The sequence below is a fragment of the Nematolebias whitei genome, chromosome 15, assembly GCF_014905685.2.
Source record: "Nematolebias whitei isolate Nwh7 chromosome 15, NemWhi1, whole genome shotgun sequence".
Lineage (NCBI taxonomy): Eukaryota > Metazoa > Chordata > Actinopteri > Cyprinodontiformes > Rivulidae > Nematolebias > Nematolebias whitei.
The window spans coordinates 27,679,208-27,697,876 of NC_056512.1; the positions used below are offsets into that span (position 1 = coordinate 27,679,208).

The 18,669-nt window shown below is 40.4% G+C and overlaps 1 protein-coding gene across 1 annotated transcript in view; it reads right to left on the reverse strand.

The window, feature by feature from the left end:
* cacna1aa (calcium channel, voltage-dependent, P/Q type, alpha 1A subunit, a) overlaps window positions 1–18,669 on the reverse strand; it is a 110,513-nt gene that overhangs the window by 46,491 nt on the left and 45,353 nt on the right. Inside the window, exons 9-24 of the mRNA XM_037688521.1 lie at window positions 17,880–18,086; window positions 17,372–17,484; window positions 15,859–15,971; window positions 15,634–15,765; window positions 15,374–15,446; window positions 15,019–15,136; window positions 10,829–10,896; window positions 10,567–10,673; window positions 6,627–6,677; window positions 5,387–5,555; window positions 4,542–5,173; window positions 4,080–4,429; window positions 3,833–3,965; window positions 2,659–2,788; window positions 2,488–2,547; window positions 2,285–2,391 (exon numbers count right to left, since the gene is read on the reverse strand). Coding sequence (XP_037544449.1) covers window positions 2,285–2,391; window positions 2,488–2,547; window positions 2,659–2,788; window positions 3,833–3,965; window positions 4,080–4,429; window positions 4,542–5,173; window positions 5,387–5,555; window positions 6,627–6,677; window positions 10,567–10,673; window positions 10,829–10,896; window positions 15,019–15,136; window positions 15,374–15,446; window positions 15,634–15,765; window positions 15,859–15,971; window positions 17,372–17,484; window positions 17,880–18,086 — 2,563 coding nt within the window. The remainder of the gene's footprint in view (window positions 1–2,284; window positions 2,392–2,487; window positions 2,548–2,658; window positions 2,789–3,832; window positions 3,966–4,079; window positions 4,430–4,541; window positions 5,174–5,386; window positions 5,556–6,626; window positions 6,678–10,566; window positions 10,674–10,828; window positions 10,897–15,018; window positions 15,137–15,373; window positions 15,447–15,633; window positions 15,766–15,858; window positions 15,972–17,371; window positions 17,485–17,879; window positions 18,087–18,669) is intronic.

Sequence of the window (18,669 nt, forward strand, 5' to 3'; positions counted from 1 at the left end):
AACACAAAGTTATAGATAGATGTGCACATATCTAATCAAGCTTACACAAAGAAAAACAAGACATGGAGGGAGAACATTAGTGAAAAACACTCACTTATAAAAATGATTCAGATACTATGCATGAGCTGTGACAGAAACCAAATCCAGTGACAACACTGACTGTATTTTAAAACCTGATGGGTGGTAATTAGGTGTGCATAGGCTACAGATATGTGTATTCAGCATACTCATAGTTGATGGTGTAAATATTATTCTTAAGTTGTGGCAAGATTATTGTACCACACCAGAGTTAGAATCCAACTGTGAGTCACCAGCATACTCCCCGTCACACCAAACCTCCAAGCTCGGCTCATCCGTCAACCCTTGTTCAGCCCTCAGAGCAAACCGGGACCTCGCTCTTTGAGATGCAGGCAGTCACGTACATGTGGAGGAGAGTTTAGTGGGCAGCCAAGTCCAGACTAGAGTCTGATTCAGGCAGCGGGGCAACCCACATCAAAACGGCAATTTGTCATCTGGCAGGGGATCGAGAGGCATATTACTCAGGTGATGGGAGGACATGCCCCATACATAAATCCAAGTAGAAGCACTTATTTTAACACAGAGAGGCCTACTGGATGTGGTGGAAGAGTAGTAGCTGTTTTTTAGAAGAATTACAAGATAACAAACTTTACAGTTCATCTGCTTTGCTTGATAGAGGCATTCAATTTACAGTGCCCAGGCTGTGCTAGAAACACTACATCCACTACATGCACAAGCAAATAACCATAAAACTCCATAAGTAATGCTGCTGGATTGCACTGTATATGTAGGAGTTGTGGTTTTGTCCCTAGTGTCGTGTTTATGTCTGTTTCCCCTGATCCTCTGTTTCTATCTTTATAGGGTTTGTGTTTCTTTAGTTTCTAGACCCATCTTGTATCGTGTTCATGTCTTGCTTCCTCTGTCTTTTTCTCTGGCATCTGTGATTACTCACAGTTGTCTTCACTTGGTCTAATTGGCGTTTCCTGTATATAACTCTGTGTCTCTGTGTTAGTCCTTGCCCTGGCATTGTTATCTGTTCACTGGTCTGTATCACGAGTAGCCCCCTGTTCATTCTACATTTGCTTTGCTGCCCCGTCAGCTCTTTTTGTTCTGTTAATAAATTATTTATTTTATATATATATCTATCCTGAGTCCTTGCCTGCCTGCGTGCACCATTGGGTTCACCAGTACCAGCCAATTGTGGCAGCATAGGGGTATTAATTGGCATTCACATGAAACAGTTTTATTATTATCATTTTTTTACTTTGATGTTTTAAGATGGCAGCAATCCATTTTGGCCCTACTTCTTGGAGTAGCCATTAGCTCATCAATCCAGTCAGAGTTTAACTCTGTTTCTCCAAACTGAGGGCAGTTTAAAGCTTTTTAAACATAATTGCCATAGAAAAGTATGTTCACTTAACACTACAATGATAAAATTTTTGCTCATATATTGAAGTGACTGTATAAAAGTAGTAATGACATATCTTCCAACATCCAGAGTAGCAAAAAAAAAAAAAAAGGAAAAAGGAAAAACAGGTGTTAATTCACCAATTTGCCGCTTTTATACATTAAATCATTAAGTTCTATTTTTGTACACAGTATAGAATAACCTAATGTCCACCATAACTTACAAACTATTTTTTATTTTCAAACTCTCATGCAGATTAATCAGAGTTTAAAGTACCTGCTTTGTCGAGGAGGAAGGGTGTGAAGATTATTCGAACCAAGTTCAGCAAGACCTGGCCTGGATTTGCATTGGGCCGTTTAACTCTAGAATGCCCTGGGCGCTAAAGGGTTAAAGGTGCACAGGGTGGTCCTCACCTCTCACACAGGGGAGAGAAGGCAGATAGGAGGGAGAAGCTGGGACACTATTTTTTATTTTATTTGCAGGGGTATAAAGCAGATGGGGGAGGGCTTTAAAGGTGGAGGAGCTCAGAAAGGGAAGGACTACAGGACCAAAGATGGCCGTGAAACAAACAAAAATAAGGGAAAATGGCTAAATAAGAGGACTTGCCGTTTGTATAACAACAGCAGAAAACTAACAAGGTGATAGGTGACAAGAAAAAGATATTTGCTAAAAGTATGAGTGGAGATGAATGGTATAGGAAGAAAAACAAAACGAAGAACTAACAGGAAGGAAGTGTATGACCCCAAATGAACCATATGTGATAAAGAAGAGGAACAGTGGAGGCAGGATTTCAAGGAAATGGTAAAGTTGAAAGAGGTGCAGGAGCAAGGACATGATAGGGAAAGGAGGGACACTTACGTGAAGGCAAAGGCCACCAGAGCACCACTAACCACTATAAAGTCAAGGATGTTCCACAAGTCCCGGAAATAAGAGCCCTGGTGCAAAACCAACCCTAGATCCACCATCTGAAACAGAGACAGAAGTCAACCAACTTAAGGGCTTTATAAAGAGATGATGGCATCTCAGATATGGTGATTGTTAATTTGTTAGTTTGCCTTCACCTTTATCAGCATTTCAAATGTAAACACTCCTGTGAAGACATAGTCAAAATAGCGAAGTACCTGCACAGATATAAAGATGATAATTATTCGTTGCTACATCTGACAAGAAGAAACTTTGATAAAAATATCTGACTCCTGCAGGAAAGAAATAAATTAAGTTGGCTTTCTTACATTGTTTCGAGGGGAATCAGGCCAGACGGGATCCTCAGCAGCCAAGGCTATACTGCTCATGGCAATGACCAGCAGGATGCACATTTCAAAATAACGTAGAGTGCAAACGTAGTGACATGCTCGCCGAAAGCTAGAAGCACACAAGTACATTTTTTTAAACACAAGTGATATGCTTAAAACTTACCCCCTTTGCAGGTACAGTATAATCAACAGAACTGGAGTTCAGTTTCTACTTTTTCATAGATTATTTATTGTTGCGTCAGTTTACCACATTCCTGTTTTAGGTATCCTGTTTACAGGATCTACAAGCACTTAAACTGTAAATTACAAACAAATGTCTAAATACAATTAGAAACGGGGTTTTATTAGTTTTGCCATTTAGAATGTATATAAGTTAAAGTTACTCTATAAATGGTGCTGTTACTTCCTCCAGTTAAAATGCTGAATCTCTACAACAAAACCCAAATTATTAAATAGCTGTAAAGAACTTTATATCTTATACACCTTACATGTCTCATAAAATCTCAGAGTTGTTAGTGTCTCATCTAACTCCATCCCTTGGGTTGTCTCATTGAAAATATTGCTGTTGGAAGTCAACTAATTTATACAGAACCTACAAAAGACCAACGGTACATTTGTTTCTCCTGCTGCTTTGATTTTATTGTACAAAGATGAAACCTGGGGACAAAGTTATTGGGCTTTTGAGACCTCACCAGCCTCGCATTGTTGCACTGAATGTGGCCTAATTCTGCAAAAACCAAAATGCTATTTCAAAGCATTCTCTGGGGTGGCACAATCTGATTCTGTTAGGTGAGTGTGAATAATAACGGGGTAACATTGGCTCCTTTTTAAATGTAATTATAGCTCAGTCTCTGAATAAAAAGGTCTTAGTATTGATTATAGACCAGTTCACCACCATAACCATAACATGCCTATGTTATGCAGAGATGAAGCAATGTTTATCCCCTAATCATCTAAAGCTTGTAGCCTTGAACACCCATTAACTTTGAGTCTGAGTGCAGGGTTTAAGTGTATGAATTGCTCGACAATTTTACCCCTTCAAAAAAAATCAAATAGGTTCTGAATTCAAAGGTGAACTCAGCATGAGACAAATGCTGCACTGTTCATTACCTTACCCATTGTTTATCTCAGTATGTGTTTATGTATCTCTTACGGATTAGTGGTGGACAGGATGAACATGGAGCTATAGGGAGGCATGGGCCTGGGACCTCCTTCACCTCCCTTATCATCGTCATCATCCTTATCCTCCTTTGCTGGAAGAGGCTCAGTGTTGGCATTTTTATTAACTGGACCAAAACCAGAGAACAAAATTTAAAGGGTGACATGGCAAAATTTTCTTTTGTTTGTTATTTAAGAAGAGGCAGACAACAGGAAACACATCATCTTGGTTCTGGCCTTACCTTGCAGTATGGCATTAATGGATGGGAATATTGGCATGTCCAGAGCTGTGTAGTCAGGGTGGGGCAGCCTAATCACACTGTGTGCACGGTGATGTCCGATGTTCCCATAGCTATCTAATGTAACTAAGCTTCCATGAGTGCCACTTCTAGCAAGATGTAGGGCAGAACCAAAGCCAGGGGCCACTGTGTGATTGGCAAGAGGATTACTGTGACCTTCATTGAGCTGAGAAGAGCCAGAAACCAGTTTGGTATTCATGAGGTTGTCCATATCCTCGCTGTACTGACTATTCTGTCTAGAGAGGCTCTTCTGAATGGGTCGGGTAGTGGAGAGGTTTGGGACACTGCATTCCCTTAAGAGATAAAAAAGTTAACAAAGAAGATAAATAATTAGAAATGGTGATTTAGGAGGAATATTAGAGAAGAAATAAGCATTTGGATTCAGAGGAAGTTAGAGGGACTTACTTCCTCCTGTGCTGGCACATTCTCCTCCCCTCTCCGTCTTGGTTGCCGTGCCGACTTTTTCTCGGCTTCCTCTCGCTGCCGTCGCCAGCTCCCTCCTGTTCACCTCCTTCTCCACCGCCCTCTATTCCTTTACTCCTATGTTTCCCTGATTTTCCAGCTCCTTCTCCACCACCATCCTCTCCAGTTTCCGCATTTTTTCTGTGCGACCTGGGCTTCCTGTGCTTCGACTGTCCTCCGCCCTGACTGCCGCTCCGGGTGTGGTGATGGCGTCTGGCCGGCCTCTCCTCCGAGCCAGGACCGGGAATGACCGTAGCATCCAATCGGACATGAGACTTGTGGTGGTGGTGCTCACCTCTGCGGCTTCGCCTACTTTCTGTGGACTCCCCTCGATCAAGCGGAGGCCTGGGGGGGCTTGAACCTCCTCCACCACCCCCACTCGGTTGGCTGTGGTACTGTTGGAGCTGTGTTTGCTTGTGAAGTTCGTCTGCAGAGCGGTGCTGGGTGACACAGAGGTCTGAATTGTTGGCAGTGTTTTTGTTGGTGTTGTTGTTTCGGTTCTCGCGGGGGTCGACGACTAACGGACGATCCAGGTGAGTTTTCATGTCTGGACGGATGTGACGTGAAAAGTTGACCTGTGAGAACAAAAAAAAAAAAACACAAGACAAACACAAAATAAACGAAGATGGACTAAATGTGTTAAACTTCAACAATCAGTTTCACTTTTTAACTAGATAGAAAAGTAGCAAATTTTAACACTGCAGTTTATTTGAGTCACATTAAGCTCCAGCCATCTTGTGTACACTGGTAGCACAAGTCTAAAGGCTTTTCTTTGCCTTGTCCTTTACATTGTTGTGCTCCTCCCTCCCTGTCCTTGCCTTCCAGTGATCATCAGGGTCCAACTCATTGAAGAGGGCCTCGCGGCTGGATACCAGAGTCTGCCTTCTCAGCTCCTTGGTGCGCTGTTCCCATACTGACTTACTGACCCCTTTAGTGTGGTTTTTCTGCTGCTCTTTACTGCAGATAAAGCAAAGAGAACAAAAAAGAGAGTTGCTACCATTAAGACCTGCTTTAACACTTGATGTGAAAATATACACACAAAGACATGGGCATGATGACATGAAGACCAACAGCAAACATGTAAGTATGTAAAATAGCCAGAACAGAGACACACTGGGACCCACAGACATGTAAGGGTCATTTGGCTGGGCCTACAGAACAGGAGAGATCTCAGCAGAACTTGAAGAGATGGTACAGAACTTTTAAAGTAGAGTTCTATGAACAAGTTATGAACAGTTGTTATCTTACCTGTTGTAGACAGCCTTTTGATCGACCATAGTTTGGAAAAATGGAGTTTAACATGGAACAAATTGACAAGCTAACAATTAGCCTGAGTGAGGTCAAGACCAAAGTTCACTGCTGATTGAAACAACTTCTCTGTTCAACGTTTCATAGTAATTTGTGTCCTCTTTAAGTTATAAACCTTTACATTACTGTCAGTTTCATATACACAATTATTCTCATATAATTATTTGTTTATTAGCAAGTGCAAACAGTGGTGGCAACTAATGGCAATGTAAAGGTTTATAAATTGGGTTTGCACAAACTTCTTTAATATTTTTGAGATTGGCGTCATTTTAGGTAGCAGACGTTACTCAGATTAGCTTTTAGCTCTTCAGGCTTGTCAAAATTAAACTTTATTTCTCCAAACTGAAGTCTTCAAAGAGCTATCCACACGAGGCATCAGTTACAAAACTGAGGTCTCATGGGTCATTTTGACCCAAGGGCAGCAGGAGGGTTAATAACTCCATTGTCTCTCAGAGCTAGCAGTCAACCACAATAAAGCAACAGCCGTGCTGCGAGGAGCAGGAACAGAAAATAAATAAATAAATAAGAACTTATTAAAAATTAAGCCAACACAAACAACAGCAAAAAAAAAAGAAGCCTGGAATGTAATTTGTAAAGGAAAGTTAAGAACCAAAGGAAAAGAAAAGAGGGCTCATCTAAAACACAAGAGAAAGCAAGGAATGGTTGTAAAGTCAAACAGAAGGTATCCGGAAATGAATAAACAAATAAATAAATAAATACCAGTCCAGAAAGGGGTCGGACGCGTTGTGACACTCACTGTGTACTTTGTTGCTGAGGAGGGAAAGAGCTAGTGAGTGAGATGACACAGTAAAACAGGAGAAAGACTTTATTCCAAAATGAGCGGTGTCTCCGCCACTAAAGAAAGTGATTATACTGAAAAAAATTACTGCAAAAATAAACTAAATCACGCACATGCGTGTGTTGTTTGTGTGGCCTAAATGCAAAAAAAAACAAAAAAAACAACTTTATATATATTTTCCATTTATGTTTTTACCAAATAGTTTCAGCATTTTGGAATACCATCCTTCATGTAGAGACACAACAAAACAGCTACATTAAACATTCACATAAACAACCAACTGTGCAGTCGGCTTCACCTCTCAGTTACAGACAGTCCCATTTGTGCTGTCCTTTCACAAATTCAATCTGGTACTTACACCGCATGCTTTCTACTGTTACCACTTGGATTTTTCTTTCTTTAGCATCATGGATTTTTTTTTCTTCTAGTGAGGTTTTGTGGAGAAGTGATCAGTGGTCAATATCTCACCTGCAGTAGACAACAATAAAATGATGTGAATTTGATTATTTTTTTTTAAGTTGTGCTAATTGCTAATGAAATGTGCCTATTGTAAAGCATATTTCAGCCTTTTAAACAACTTACAGAACTAACAGAAGTCTTACAACTGTTTAAGCAAACAATACGTGGAGCAGTAGTGGCTGAGTGGTTAGAGCAGTCGTCCTCCAGTGGGAGAGTTGGGGGTTCGATTCCACCAGCGGTCACATGCTGAAGTATCCCTGGGCTAGACACTGAACCCTCATTGCATCTGATGTGTGTCCCATCAGTATGATAAATATTTGATTAATCTCTTTAGAATGATTTGTTCAATTAGCTTTGTATAGATCTAGTAGAGTGATGTATGAATGGGTACATGAGGCACAGATTGTAGTGTAAAGTGCTTTGAGTATCTTGATTAGATAGAAAGGTGCTATATAAGTACAGTCCATTTACCTTTTATGTGTGTTGCATTTCTACACAGCATTACTGTTATATTGTTGGTACATGAACTAGATGAAAACAACAGTGACAGGTGGGCTCTGCTAGAAGTTGACACTCATTTAATTTAACACCATTTTGTTGACAAATCCTACATTTCTGTACACGAACTGCTGCCTTAGATCCTCCAATGGTGGTTTGCTTTACTGTCATTATTTCTGGAAGGGTTATGGTTCATAAAAAAAAAAATCTATGATTTTAGATTTTGTTATTTTGTTCTAGTTGTACAGAACTCACACCAAAATCACCCCCAAATTTTGTCTGATATGGCTGAAATCAGGCCCCAGTCAGACTAGCTGTTAGCTTGACACTTCCAATGCTGTGACAGTTACCTACTTCAGGTAAGATACTGAGCATCAATGACTACTCCACAGAAATCCACTTCAAAAGTCACAAACCACTGAAGGTAGGTTTTTTTAATTTATTTAAGAATATGACTTTTTCCTGCAGAGTCGTTTATTTATCTTTCTGGGTTTTGTGTAACTTTCATGGCTGCCTTCTTTCTAGGGGCAACACAGCATATCTTCTTAAGTTCTTCATGCATCACTGGTAGCTCCATGTTGAAAATCCCTGGTTGAAAAAAAAAAAAAACAAGGACTTTTCTGCACTAAAATTTCAATAGATTTACCAAATCCTTGAACAATTTGGATTTGGATTTACACTGAAACAGTAGAAAGAAAGGCACCCAGAAGTTGAACAAAAATTTAAATCAATACTCAAAGTCCAACAGATTAATAAAATGTACGGGTACATTTAGTGTTTCAATATACAAATATAATATTCACATTAAAAAAACTCAAACTGGCACATTTCTTTCACACAGACATATACACAGCATTAAAAAATACAACTTTAACCTGAATAGGATCGAAATGTGAAATAAACTTACTAATACACAAACATAAACACTTACAGTTCTACAATCAAGTACAGTACATTGAAAACTCTAAAAAAATAAAATGCAACTCATGAAATGATGAACATATTAGCGTTTGTTTTGGCTCTGATTTTATAAGACGCTTGTATGAGGCATGAGTGTGCCTGATGCACCAAGACGGTAGGGTCACGACTGTGTGTACCTGTGATGACTACAGTCTCCCTGCTGTGCAGACCATATTGTGTCTTGAGCTTGTGTGTATTTGTATGTGTGCATGAGTGGGAGTGTGTGAACTTTACCAGCAGCAAAGGGAAAGACCCCCGTGTATACAGGGAGAAGAGATCAAAGACTCTGACAGGAGGAGAGCTGGACCAGAGCAGGATGTGTAAGTGAGTGTGTGTGTGTGTGTGTGTGTGTGTGTGTGGGGGGGGGGGGGTTGCAGGGCTTGACTGGTAATCTGGCATATGAGGTATTTTTACGGTGGCCCTGAGGTGTCAAAAAACATTTGAAAAAACAAAATGACATTAAGCCAAATTGGAAGTAACCAAAGCGGAAGTGGTGAAAAAACAAAATTATATTAAGTCAAAGTGGAAGGGCCAAAGCAAAAGTAAGCAAAGCAGAAGGGGTAAAAATATAAAAAGGAATTATGTTAAGTCAAAGTGGAAGTAGCCAAGGTGGAAGTGGTGAAAAAACTAAATTAAGCCAAAGTGGTGACAGGTATTTTAGAGTAACAGGGTGGAAAGTTGACTCAGAGACTCAATTTATTTTTAATAATTTAAGCATAAAAATATTTTAATATCATAAAAAATCAATGGGTGAGAACTATTATAAATAGTACTATTAAAATTTATTTAAAAAAACGACTTTTTATTTTATTTTTATTAGAACTATAACTTAATTTCAGGAAGCATGAAAGAGGGCATAGCAGTAAACCCAAGTTGCATTTAAAATTAAATTTAATTATTTTAAATAAATTAATCTCGTGTACATATGGTTGTGCTTTAAGGTAGAGGGGAGTCAAACATATAAGATGAGATTAATAAAATAAACATTAGCCCACCTTTAAACTAAATATACCACGCATTATGGCATGGGGTCTCAAAAGGCACCAAATAATGACCCCACTGTACATTGTTCTGTTTTATGTTGTTAATAAAGTTTAAAAACAGACACACAAAACAAACAAACAAAAAAAAAAAAAAAACTAACACTTCCAGTTTGGCTTAATGTAATTCATTTTTTAAAAATGTAATTCTGTTTTTTCACCACTTCTGCTTTGGCTTAATGTAATTTTGTTTTTTCGAATGTTGTTCATTTACCCAAAAATAACCCACGCATGCATGGAGAGAACATGCAAACTCCACCCAGAAAGGCCCCTGGACCGGCATTTGAACCAGGGACCTGCGCGCAGAGAGGCAGCAGCTCTACCAGTTGCGCCACCAATTGGCCCGAGGGCGAACATAAAAAAAAACCTAAAAAAAAAAACTTACGGTTCCATAAAACCACACTTATGGTTAAAACACGTCAACAGAATTATTTCTCATGAAAACAGTAAGTGATTTATGAGATATCTTTTCTGTTGTAAATTGTTTTCCAAACCTTCCAAAATTGTTAAATTATTAGAAAAAAGTGTTGATATGTGTGCTGATGTTGTTTACAGCCAGAGGTGACAATTTTCTTTGACCAGTTGCTGTATTAAGCATCTAGTGGTAAATTCTATTAGTACGTTTCAGTTATGTAGTCTTTCCCACAACAGATGATCAAAAACTAGATTTGTAATGGGAAAAAAAAAATCAGAATCCAATGATGATGCTCAGAATAATATAAAATGGAAAAAGATACTGAGACGTAGAATAATTAAACTTTTTTAGTTGAATATTCTAATTTAAAAGAGGAAGAAGTACAAGCAGATGGAAGTTGTTCATTACTGGTATTTCAAGCTGCCCTTTTCCCCCATTGTGCTTTGTGCTTGTCTAAAGTGTTTGACATTCAAGACAGCATAAACTCACGCTGCAATGGAGAGGTTGGCGGCCGACAGCGGGCTGACTTCAGCCACCTCCTTGGCTTTCTGCAGGGCCATCTTCTGACTGGCAGCCTCCTCTTCCTCCTGCTCATCCTGCAAAGAGAGATTATGGAAAAGCATCAAAAGTGAGAAATGAATGAAGCTGGCAAAAGTGCAAATGAGAGGAACAGAAAAAGCCTATTCATACAGGGTGATTTTTGGATGTTTAAAGTACAAGAAAGGTTGCCTTCACGTGCACTGTAATTTACCTTGGTCAGTTCCTGTGCGTTGGCCAAATTGTCCACAGCGATAGCCAAGAACACATTAAGCAGAGTGTCTGAACAGAGAGTTAAAAGCAATCCAGTTTATGGGAGACTGATTTTTTTTTTTTTTACAAGAGTACACACAAAATGTCCATAAACAAATTAGCTAGAGCACTTGTCTAGCATGATAGGTCTTGGCAAAATGGCCGCATGAGAAACAAGAAGGTTGGAGCTAACACCACTTATACTAACTCTGACAAATTACAATAAAAATATTTGAAGTAAGCACAGAGGTCATTAGGTTCGACTAAAAAAGACATTTACAGTAGTCCCTCTCTACTTCGCGATTCAATTTTTGTGGACTCGCTCTTTCGCAATTTTTCAAAGTAAGATTGTACGTGATACACGATTGTTAACTTTAATATTACTCACATGATTGGGACAGTACGGGATACAAAAAAAGCTAAAAATTTACCACAAAACCCCCCCAAAAACTTCAAACTGGCGCCACCATTTTGTACGTAGTTTTCTCTCAATAAGCCTACACTGCATCACCACTCAAAAGTAGAGCTGTCATTTCTAACCCGGGCCTGAAGCCCAGCCCGAGCCAAATGCAGGGTGGGCCAGGCCATGATAATGTGCTGAATGGGCGGGCTGGGTCGGTGTCGGGCTTTTGATTGCGTCAGCAGATCAGCTGTGATCCAAATATATGGCAACATGGCTTGCCATACAATCACCAGCTGCACACGGCCATTTCAACACGAGATCAGCCTTGAAAGAGGTAAAATAAAGTTCAGTTAAGCTTCAGATGGGACTATACTGCCAGGAAGTGATCCATCGCCCAAATGGACGTTCATTCAGCCACTGCACTCAGCGGACACGCGCGGCAGACGACCCAAACAGGTGGGATCCTAAAGCAGACGTGTCAAGCGGTCTATGTCTGAATAATGCAGAATGCAGGCAGAAACAGGGTTTTAATGAACTTTGATGGCCATGAAAGGACAAACACCCCCTCAGCTCCGATCTTCTGCCCCTTTCATTCAGCCGCACATCCGCTGACTGTTAATAACTATATCAGCAGTCAAAGCTTAATTAAAAATGGTGGTGGTGGTGGTGGGGGGGAGGGGTTCGGTTTCGGACCTGTGATTACTGTTAATTCATCGTGTCGGGTGGGGTTCGGAAATGATGGCTATGGGCTGGGTCGGATCGGATTTTTTGGGCCTGAATGCAACTCTACTCAAAAGGACTACATTTCCCAGAAGTCAACAGTAACCCACCCCAAAGCCCCAATAGTGCTTCCAGTTGTTGCCTTCTGCTGAAAAGGAGGGAAAGTTTTGATCCAATCCAAAAAGTTTGGTCCTTATTCATAGTGACTTCGGTGCTTAGTGGATGCAGAGAGTGTATGAAACCGGCAAGGAATTGGACCAGAACTGGACTTCCAGCATCATCTGTCAATCTGAGTTTTGCTTGCTGGAGTAGGAAGCCTCTCGAGTGGGGAGGCATCATTTGGAGGACTAATGTTTTCTCCAGTGCTAACCAGGACTTTTCTCATCCGGATTTGGACTCGATCAGGACCTTTGTGTGGTTTTGTTTGCACCACGTAGCTACTGTGCAGTACATGTTGTTAAAATTACATAGGTTTAAAAGTTTAGAACATTGCATGAGTGTGGGAAGGGTTTCTAAAGCCTTAATATTTATACTGTATATACCAGGGGTCGGGAACCTATGGCTCACGAGCCAGATGTGGCTCTTTTGATGGCTGCATTTGGCTCGCAGACAAATCTTTAATAAAAAACATAATAACGATAAAAATATAAAAGATGGTCGCGGGTGGCTGGAGCCAATCACAGCTGTTCGCAGATGGCTGGAGCCAATCGGATAATGCGTAACGTACATGGGTGACGTGGTCAGGAAGTAAATTTCCTTCATAGCAGCTAGCTAGCATAGTTCTGCATTGTGTCTAATTTGCAATGATAAAATTGCATCTATGAAACGTTAAAAAATATAGCGGCACTTCAACACACGCCATGCTACATTTGCATCAAAATATCCTGTGGGGGACAGCAGGAAGAAGGCATGTGAAGAGCTACTGTGCAGAGTGCAAACTAGTCAGCAGCAACTCCGTGTTTGGACCCGACAAGGTGACTGGAATTCGGCTAGTTTTGCTGGTGCTTTAGCAATTGTGAGAAACGGAAAGCCATTCACAGATGGTGAGTATGCCAAAACATTCGTGCTTGATGTTGCCAATTAACTTTTTGACGACTTTTCAGATAAAGACAAGATAATTAAATGAATAAAAGACATGCCTCTGTCGGCAAGAACTGTTCATGATCGTACCATCATGATGGCAAATCAAACTGAGGCAACACAAGTGACGGACATAAATGCAGCAACATTCTTTTCTCTCGCTTTGGATAAGTCAACAGACATAAGCCATTTATCCCAGTTCAGCGTGATTGCAAGGTATGCTGTCAGTGACACACTACGTGAGGAAAGTCTGGCTGTTTTGCCTCTGAAAGGGACAACAAGAGGGGAGGATTTATTCAAGTCTTTCACTGAGTTCGCTAAAGAACAAAATCTACCGATGGATAAACTTATTTCAGTGTGTACTGATGGTGCTCCGTGCATGGTGGGGAAAAACAGAGGATTCGTAGCACTGCTTCGTGAACATGAAAAGAGACCCATCCTAAGTTTTCACTCCATCCTACATCAGGAGGCGCTTTGTGCTCAGATGTGTGGTGAGCAACTTGGTGAGGTGATGTCGCTGGTCATTCAGGTGGTCAACTTTATTGTTGCCCGAGCTTTAAATGATCGCCAGTTTAAAGCACTGCTGGAAGAAGTTGGGAATAATTATCCTGGTCTGCTCCTGCACAGTAATGTGCATTGGTTGTCAAGAGGGAAGGTGCTCAGTTGTTTTGTGGCTTGTCTGAGCAAAATCCGGACTTTTCTTGAAATTAAAAACATCCAGCATCCTGAGTTGCCTAACACTGAGTGGCTCCTGAAGTTCTACTATCTCGTGGACATGACTGAATATCTGAACCAGCTCAATGTGAAAATGCAAGGTGTTGGAAATACAGTCTTATCCCTTCAACAAGCAGTGTTTGCATTTGAAAACAAGCTAGAACTCTTCATTGACGACACTGAAACATGTCGTTTACTACACTTTGAAAAACTGGGAGTTTAAAGATGCATGCACAGCAAGTGACCCTGCTCAACACCTTGATCTTCAGCAGCTAGCTGGCTTCACATCTAATCTCCTGCAGTCATTCAAAGCACGCTTTGGAGAATTTCGTGAGCGCACTCATCTTTTTAAGTTCATCACCCGTCCACAAGAGTGTGCAGTGGACAGCGCCAACCTAAGTTACATCCCCGATGTCTCCGTCAGAGAGTTTGAGCTACAAGCTGCTGACCTGAAGGCCTCAGACATGTGGATGAATAAGTTCAAGTCACTGAATGAAGATTTGGAAAGACTTGCATGACAGCAAGCAGAGTTGGCGAGCCAACACAAGTGGGGAGAATTGAAAAAACTTCAACCCGCGGACCAGTTGATTGTCAAAACTTGGAACGCACTTCCTGTCACATACCACACACTGCAGCGTGTGAGTATTGCTGTACTGACAATGTTTGGCTCTATGTATGCATGTGAGCAGTCTTTCTCACATCTAAAGAACATTAAGACCAACCTACGATCACGTTTAACGGATGGAAGTCTCAACGCCTGCATGAAGCTTAACCTCACTACATATCAACCAGACAACAAAGCCATCAGCAAAACCATGCAGCACCAGTAGTCACATTAATGGTAAGAAATATTTTATTTATCACCATTAACAACAGCATAACAATGTTATTAGAAAATAATTCAGAGGCTTATTGTACTTTAAAAGTGTTGGTCTTACATAAAATGCACACATTTACTTGTATTGAGTTAAAAAAAATATTGTATGGCTCTCAAGGAATTACATTTTAAAATAAATGGTGTTTATGGCTCTCTCAGCCAAAAAGGTTCCCTACCCCTGTTCCCTACTGTACATACTAAAATAAATACAATATTCCTACTTCATGGTTTTTCAATGATTGTGAGGGGTATGGAACGTAACCCCCGTGATAAACGAGGGACTACTGTTAAGTGTAATGCATAAAGTCTTATCCAAGTGTTTTTGTGTGGTTTTTTCTTTGCCACTCTCAAAGGATACAGTTGCCAAAAAGTGTGAGGACAATGAAGAAGACAGAGAAGGCCATTCCTTTGTTAACACCGCCCTGAGACTTGATGCCATCGTACATCACCATGTTCCAGTCCTCGCCGGTCAGGATCTATCGCACACGCACAAATATTCTCACATTCACAGATTTGACCAGACCACACAATAGGGTTTCCTTCACTGCAAGTTTTTCACAATTATTCTTACTAAAGATGGGTAGAAATTGAGAAGCAATATTCCATAATTTTCATAGAGTCTTTTGTGAAAATTATTAATTTCCTCATACAGACATTGTCTTCTCCGTCTCTCACTATCATCTTCTTTTCATCAGAACATTGTCGCGGCTCACCTGAAACACTGTCATTATTGCTGCAGGGAAGGTGTCAAAATTGGTCGGAGGGGTGCCATTTTCAAAATTAAACCTAGCAAGAAAAAAGACAAGGAAGCAGAAATGAAATGAAAAGACAAGCATGGAGGGGGAACTCACAGAGGCAGAGAGCAAAAAGCCACAATGACTTATAACTTTGCAATTAACTGAAGCCCGTCTCTAGAAAGAAAATTAAATTAGGTTCATTAAGACGAGAGGTGAGACAAGGAAAAAGTACTGACTGTCCTCCGAAGAGCTGCATGCCCAGCAGGGCAAAGACAACTATGAAGAGGAAGAGCAGGAAGAGCAAGCTGATAATGGACTTCATGGAGTTGAGCAGAGAGACAACAAGGTTACGCAGCGATGCCCAGTACCTGACGAGTAGACACAAGTTAACTTCTGTATCATGCAAGTAAAATGATGCTCTTTGTTTAAATACAGGAAGCACAAATGTTTCCGTGACTCACTTGGTGACTTTGAAGATTCTTAATAACCTGAGAGCTCGGAGCACACTGATGCCAAATGACGTGCCCGGCTGGATGATGGACCACAGTACTTCAAATATACTACCACTTATCACCTGGCACAAACACAAACAAGTGTGAAAATGAATTTATTCAACTAATGAACAAATAAGGAGCATGCATCAACAAGCTGTGTCAGATGTTAGTGCATACGTGTACGTAATCATTAGTGAAGTCTGCGGTGTGCCATGCTATACTATGGCTGCTGTAAGATGTAAAGTCACGTGCCAACATGTCTGCAGTATGGGGGTATGGGAGCAGTTCAGTAGCAACTTATATCTGCAATTGGGGTATTTTTCATGGTGGTAGAAATAACGGTCCATTTAATATTACCAATTTGGTTAGATGTTTAAAATCCAAACGCTTGGCTGAGTTCACCAAGTTCACTCAGCTAAATTCACCTAGCTAACTCTTGATGCTAGCATGGCTGGGCAACACTCAACAAGTTTCCACAGGACAGCAATTGGACCAAAAAGCATTTATAGAACGAGTGACTGATTAATTTGCTCTGGATGACCATTTCATTTAGAGTTTCTCCTAGATAACTTGCCATGGCAAGGCGCTCATCTTGCCAGTGATTTTTGTCGACGAGCGGGGGGACAAGGACAGAGACACGTCTGAGCTGTGCGCTGTTCGTACTGAGGAAGAGGCAGAGTGAGTGTTGTCTTTAGCTTTTTAGCTAGCGCGCCTGTGTTGCACGCCGATAGCTTAGTGCTACATCAGTGTCGACGAAAGTAGGGGGCAGTTGGATTCGGTAGACGGGGCGCTCGGTTCTGTTGATGATGTTGATGGGTGCCCTGCTTGTATAATGGTGGGGGAAACACTGCCATTGATGTTGTGGAAAATATAGATTTTCATCACCTTTTGGAGCTCTTGAAGCCGACGTACAACATGCTACAACTATCACAGTGCTGCTCGAGCTTTAAAAGTGTTTATTATCGCCTGGCTTTCCCTCGCTTGTTGCTAATAATAATAATAAGCAACTTGTAAATATTGCATTTCTTTTTCACTTTTTTGGTAATTTACTTTGTACGCTTATTGCATGCTTTAGTATTTCTTGTTGGGGTTTTTTAGCGAGTCGAATCGGTTCTTCTCATACTGAACATTTTACTGCATTGTTGACCTTGGGTTAACCTGCATATGACAAACATAACATAACAACTGAAAAACAATATGCACATAGGATTTATTTACTGCAACGTAGAGCTAAAGTGGCGCCAAACACACAAGCACACTGATCTGAACAACTTTCATGTACTTATAGTGACTTATCTGCATGTTTGTAATGTAATAAAGACACTTTGTAATAAGGAAACAAATATTGAAAATATCAGATTGAGACTATACTGGCCAATATTTATTCTTAAGTGACTCAGATACATGCTGGGGGCAAAACATCTTCATCAGGACATATTGGAAATATTATGTATATGGTGTGTGAAGTGCAAGATCTTACAATGCAGTCAAAGCAGTTGAATGAGGAGTTGAGGTAGGCCTGTCTTCCCAGACCATACAATTTTATAACCATCTCTGTCAGGAATATTCCCAGAAAGATGAATTCAGCATAAACTGCATGGGGAGAGGACAACAAGAAAAGAGAAGGGAAATAGAGAAGGGTAAGAATTTTTAATAATTATAAATTAGAATCTTTGTTATATTAAAGCAGGCTGAGTTTCTTACAACTTGTTTTTAACTGTGGTTAGGAAATAGTTAAAATTTGTGATTGCTTAAAAATAGCTGCAATAATAACTTGTACTTTTTCATGTAAAATTATGTTCTTTAAATAGCAATAATACAGATCAACTCTTTTAATCCATAACCTGGTTGCATTTAAATGTGTGATTTTGTTATATTTTTCATAGATTTAGCCAGATTACTGAAGACTTTGCTAACCCACTCCCTTCCACTAATCTGTGATGAAAGTACGCGTGTATTTTTGGAGCTTGTGATTCCCTCCTACTCACATAGAAAATCTGAAAGTGGCTCAGGCTGGTCGTAGTGCACTACAGCCACACACAGTGTGTTGAGGCCCACCAAACACAGCACGATCCAGTAGAAGGCCTGGGACTTCACAACACGCCGGACAAAGAAGCGAAATCGGCGCTCTCGCCGCTTGAACGTCGACCCCTCTAGTTTTGAGCTTTTCAGGCTGGCACGGGCAAACGGTGAGCCTGGACATTTTTAAGATGCATTAAAAACCAATAATCTCCCTCTGAGACAACAAGTGGATTATACGCACACATTTTAAAGACAAAATCAGGTTGTATTATTCAGTATAATATATTTTTATCTATATACAAAAAAATGTATTTGTGGAAAAAACGCATCTGAAGGATTAACATTATTAAACATTGGACACATTTGGACCAAATAGTTAATCGCTATAAAATAGTTCCTACATAATAAAAATTCCGGTACCACTTTACAATAAGGCTCCCCTTATAATTGGCTAATAAAGAAAAGCTTTGCAGAGAGTGGTGAAGGCTGCACAGAAATCTGTTGGAATCAGCCTCCCCACCATCACAGACATCTACACTTCCAGATGCAGGAAGAGGGCCACCTGCATCATGAAGGACCCCACTCACCCAGCACACACACTTTTTGCCCTACTCCCCTCAGGAAGGAGGTTAAGGAGCATTAAGTGTAGAACCACTAGACTGAGGAACAGCTTCTACCCTGAGGCTGTTAGACTCATGAATCTCTAACCAGAATAATCACTGTGAAAAACCATATCATGTTGCTGCTGATCTGTTT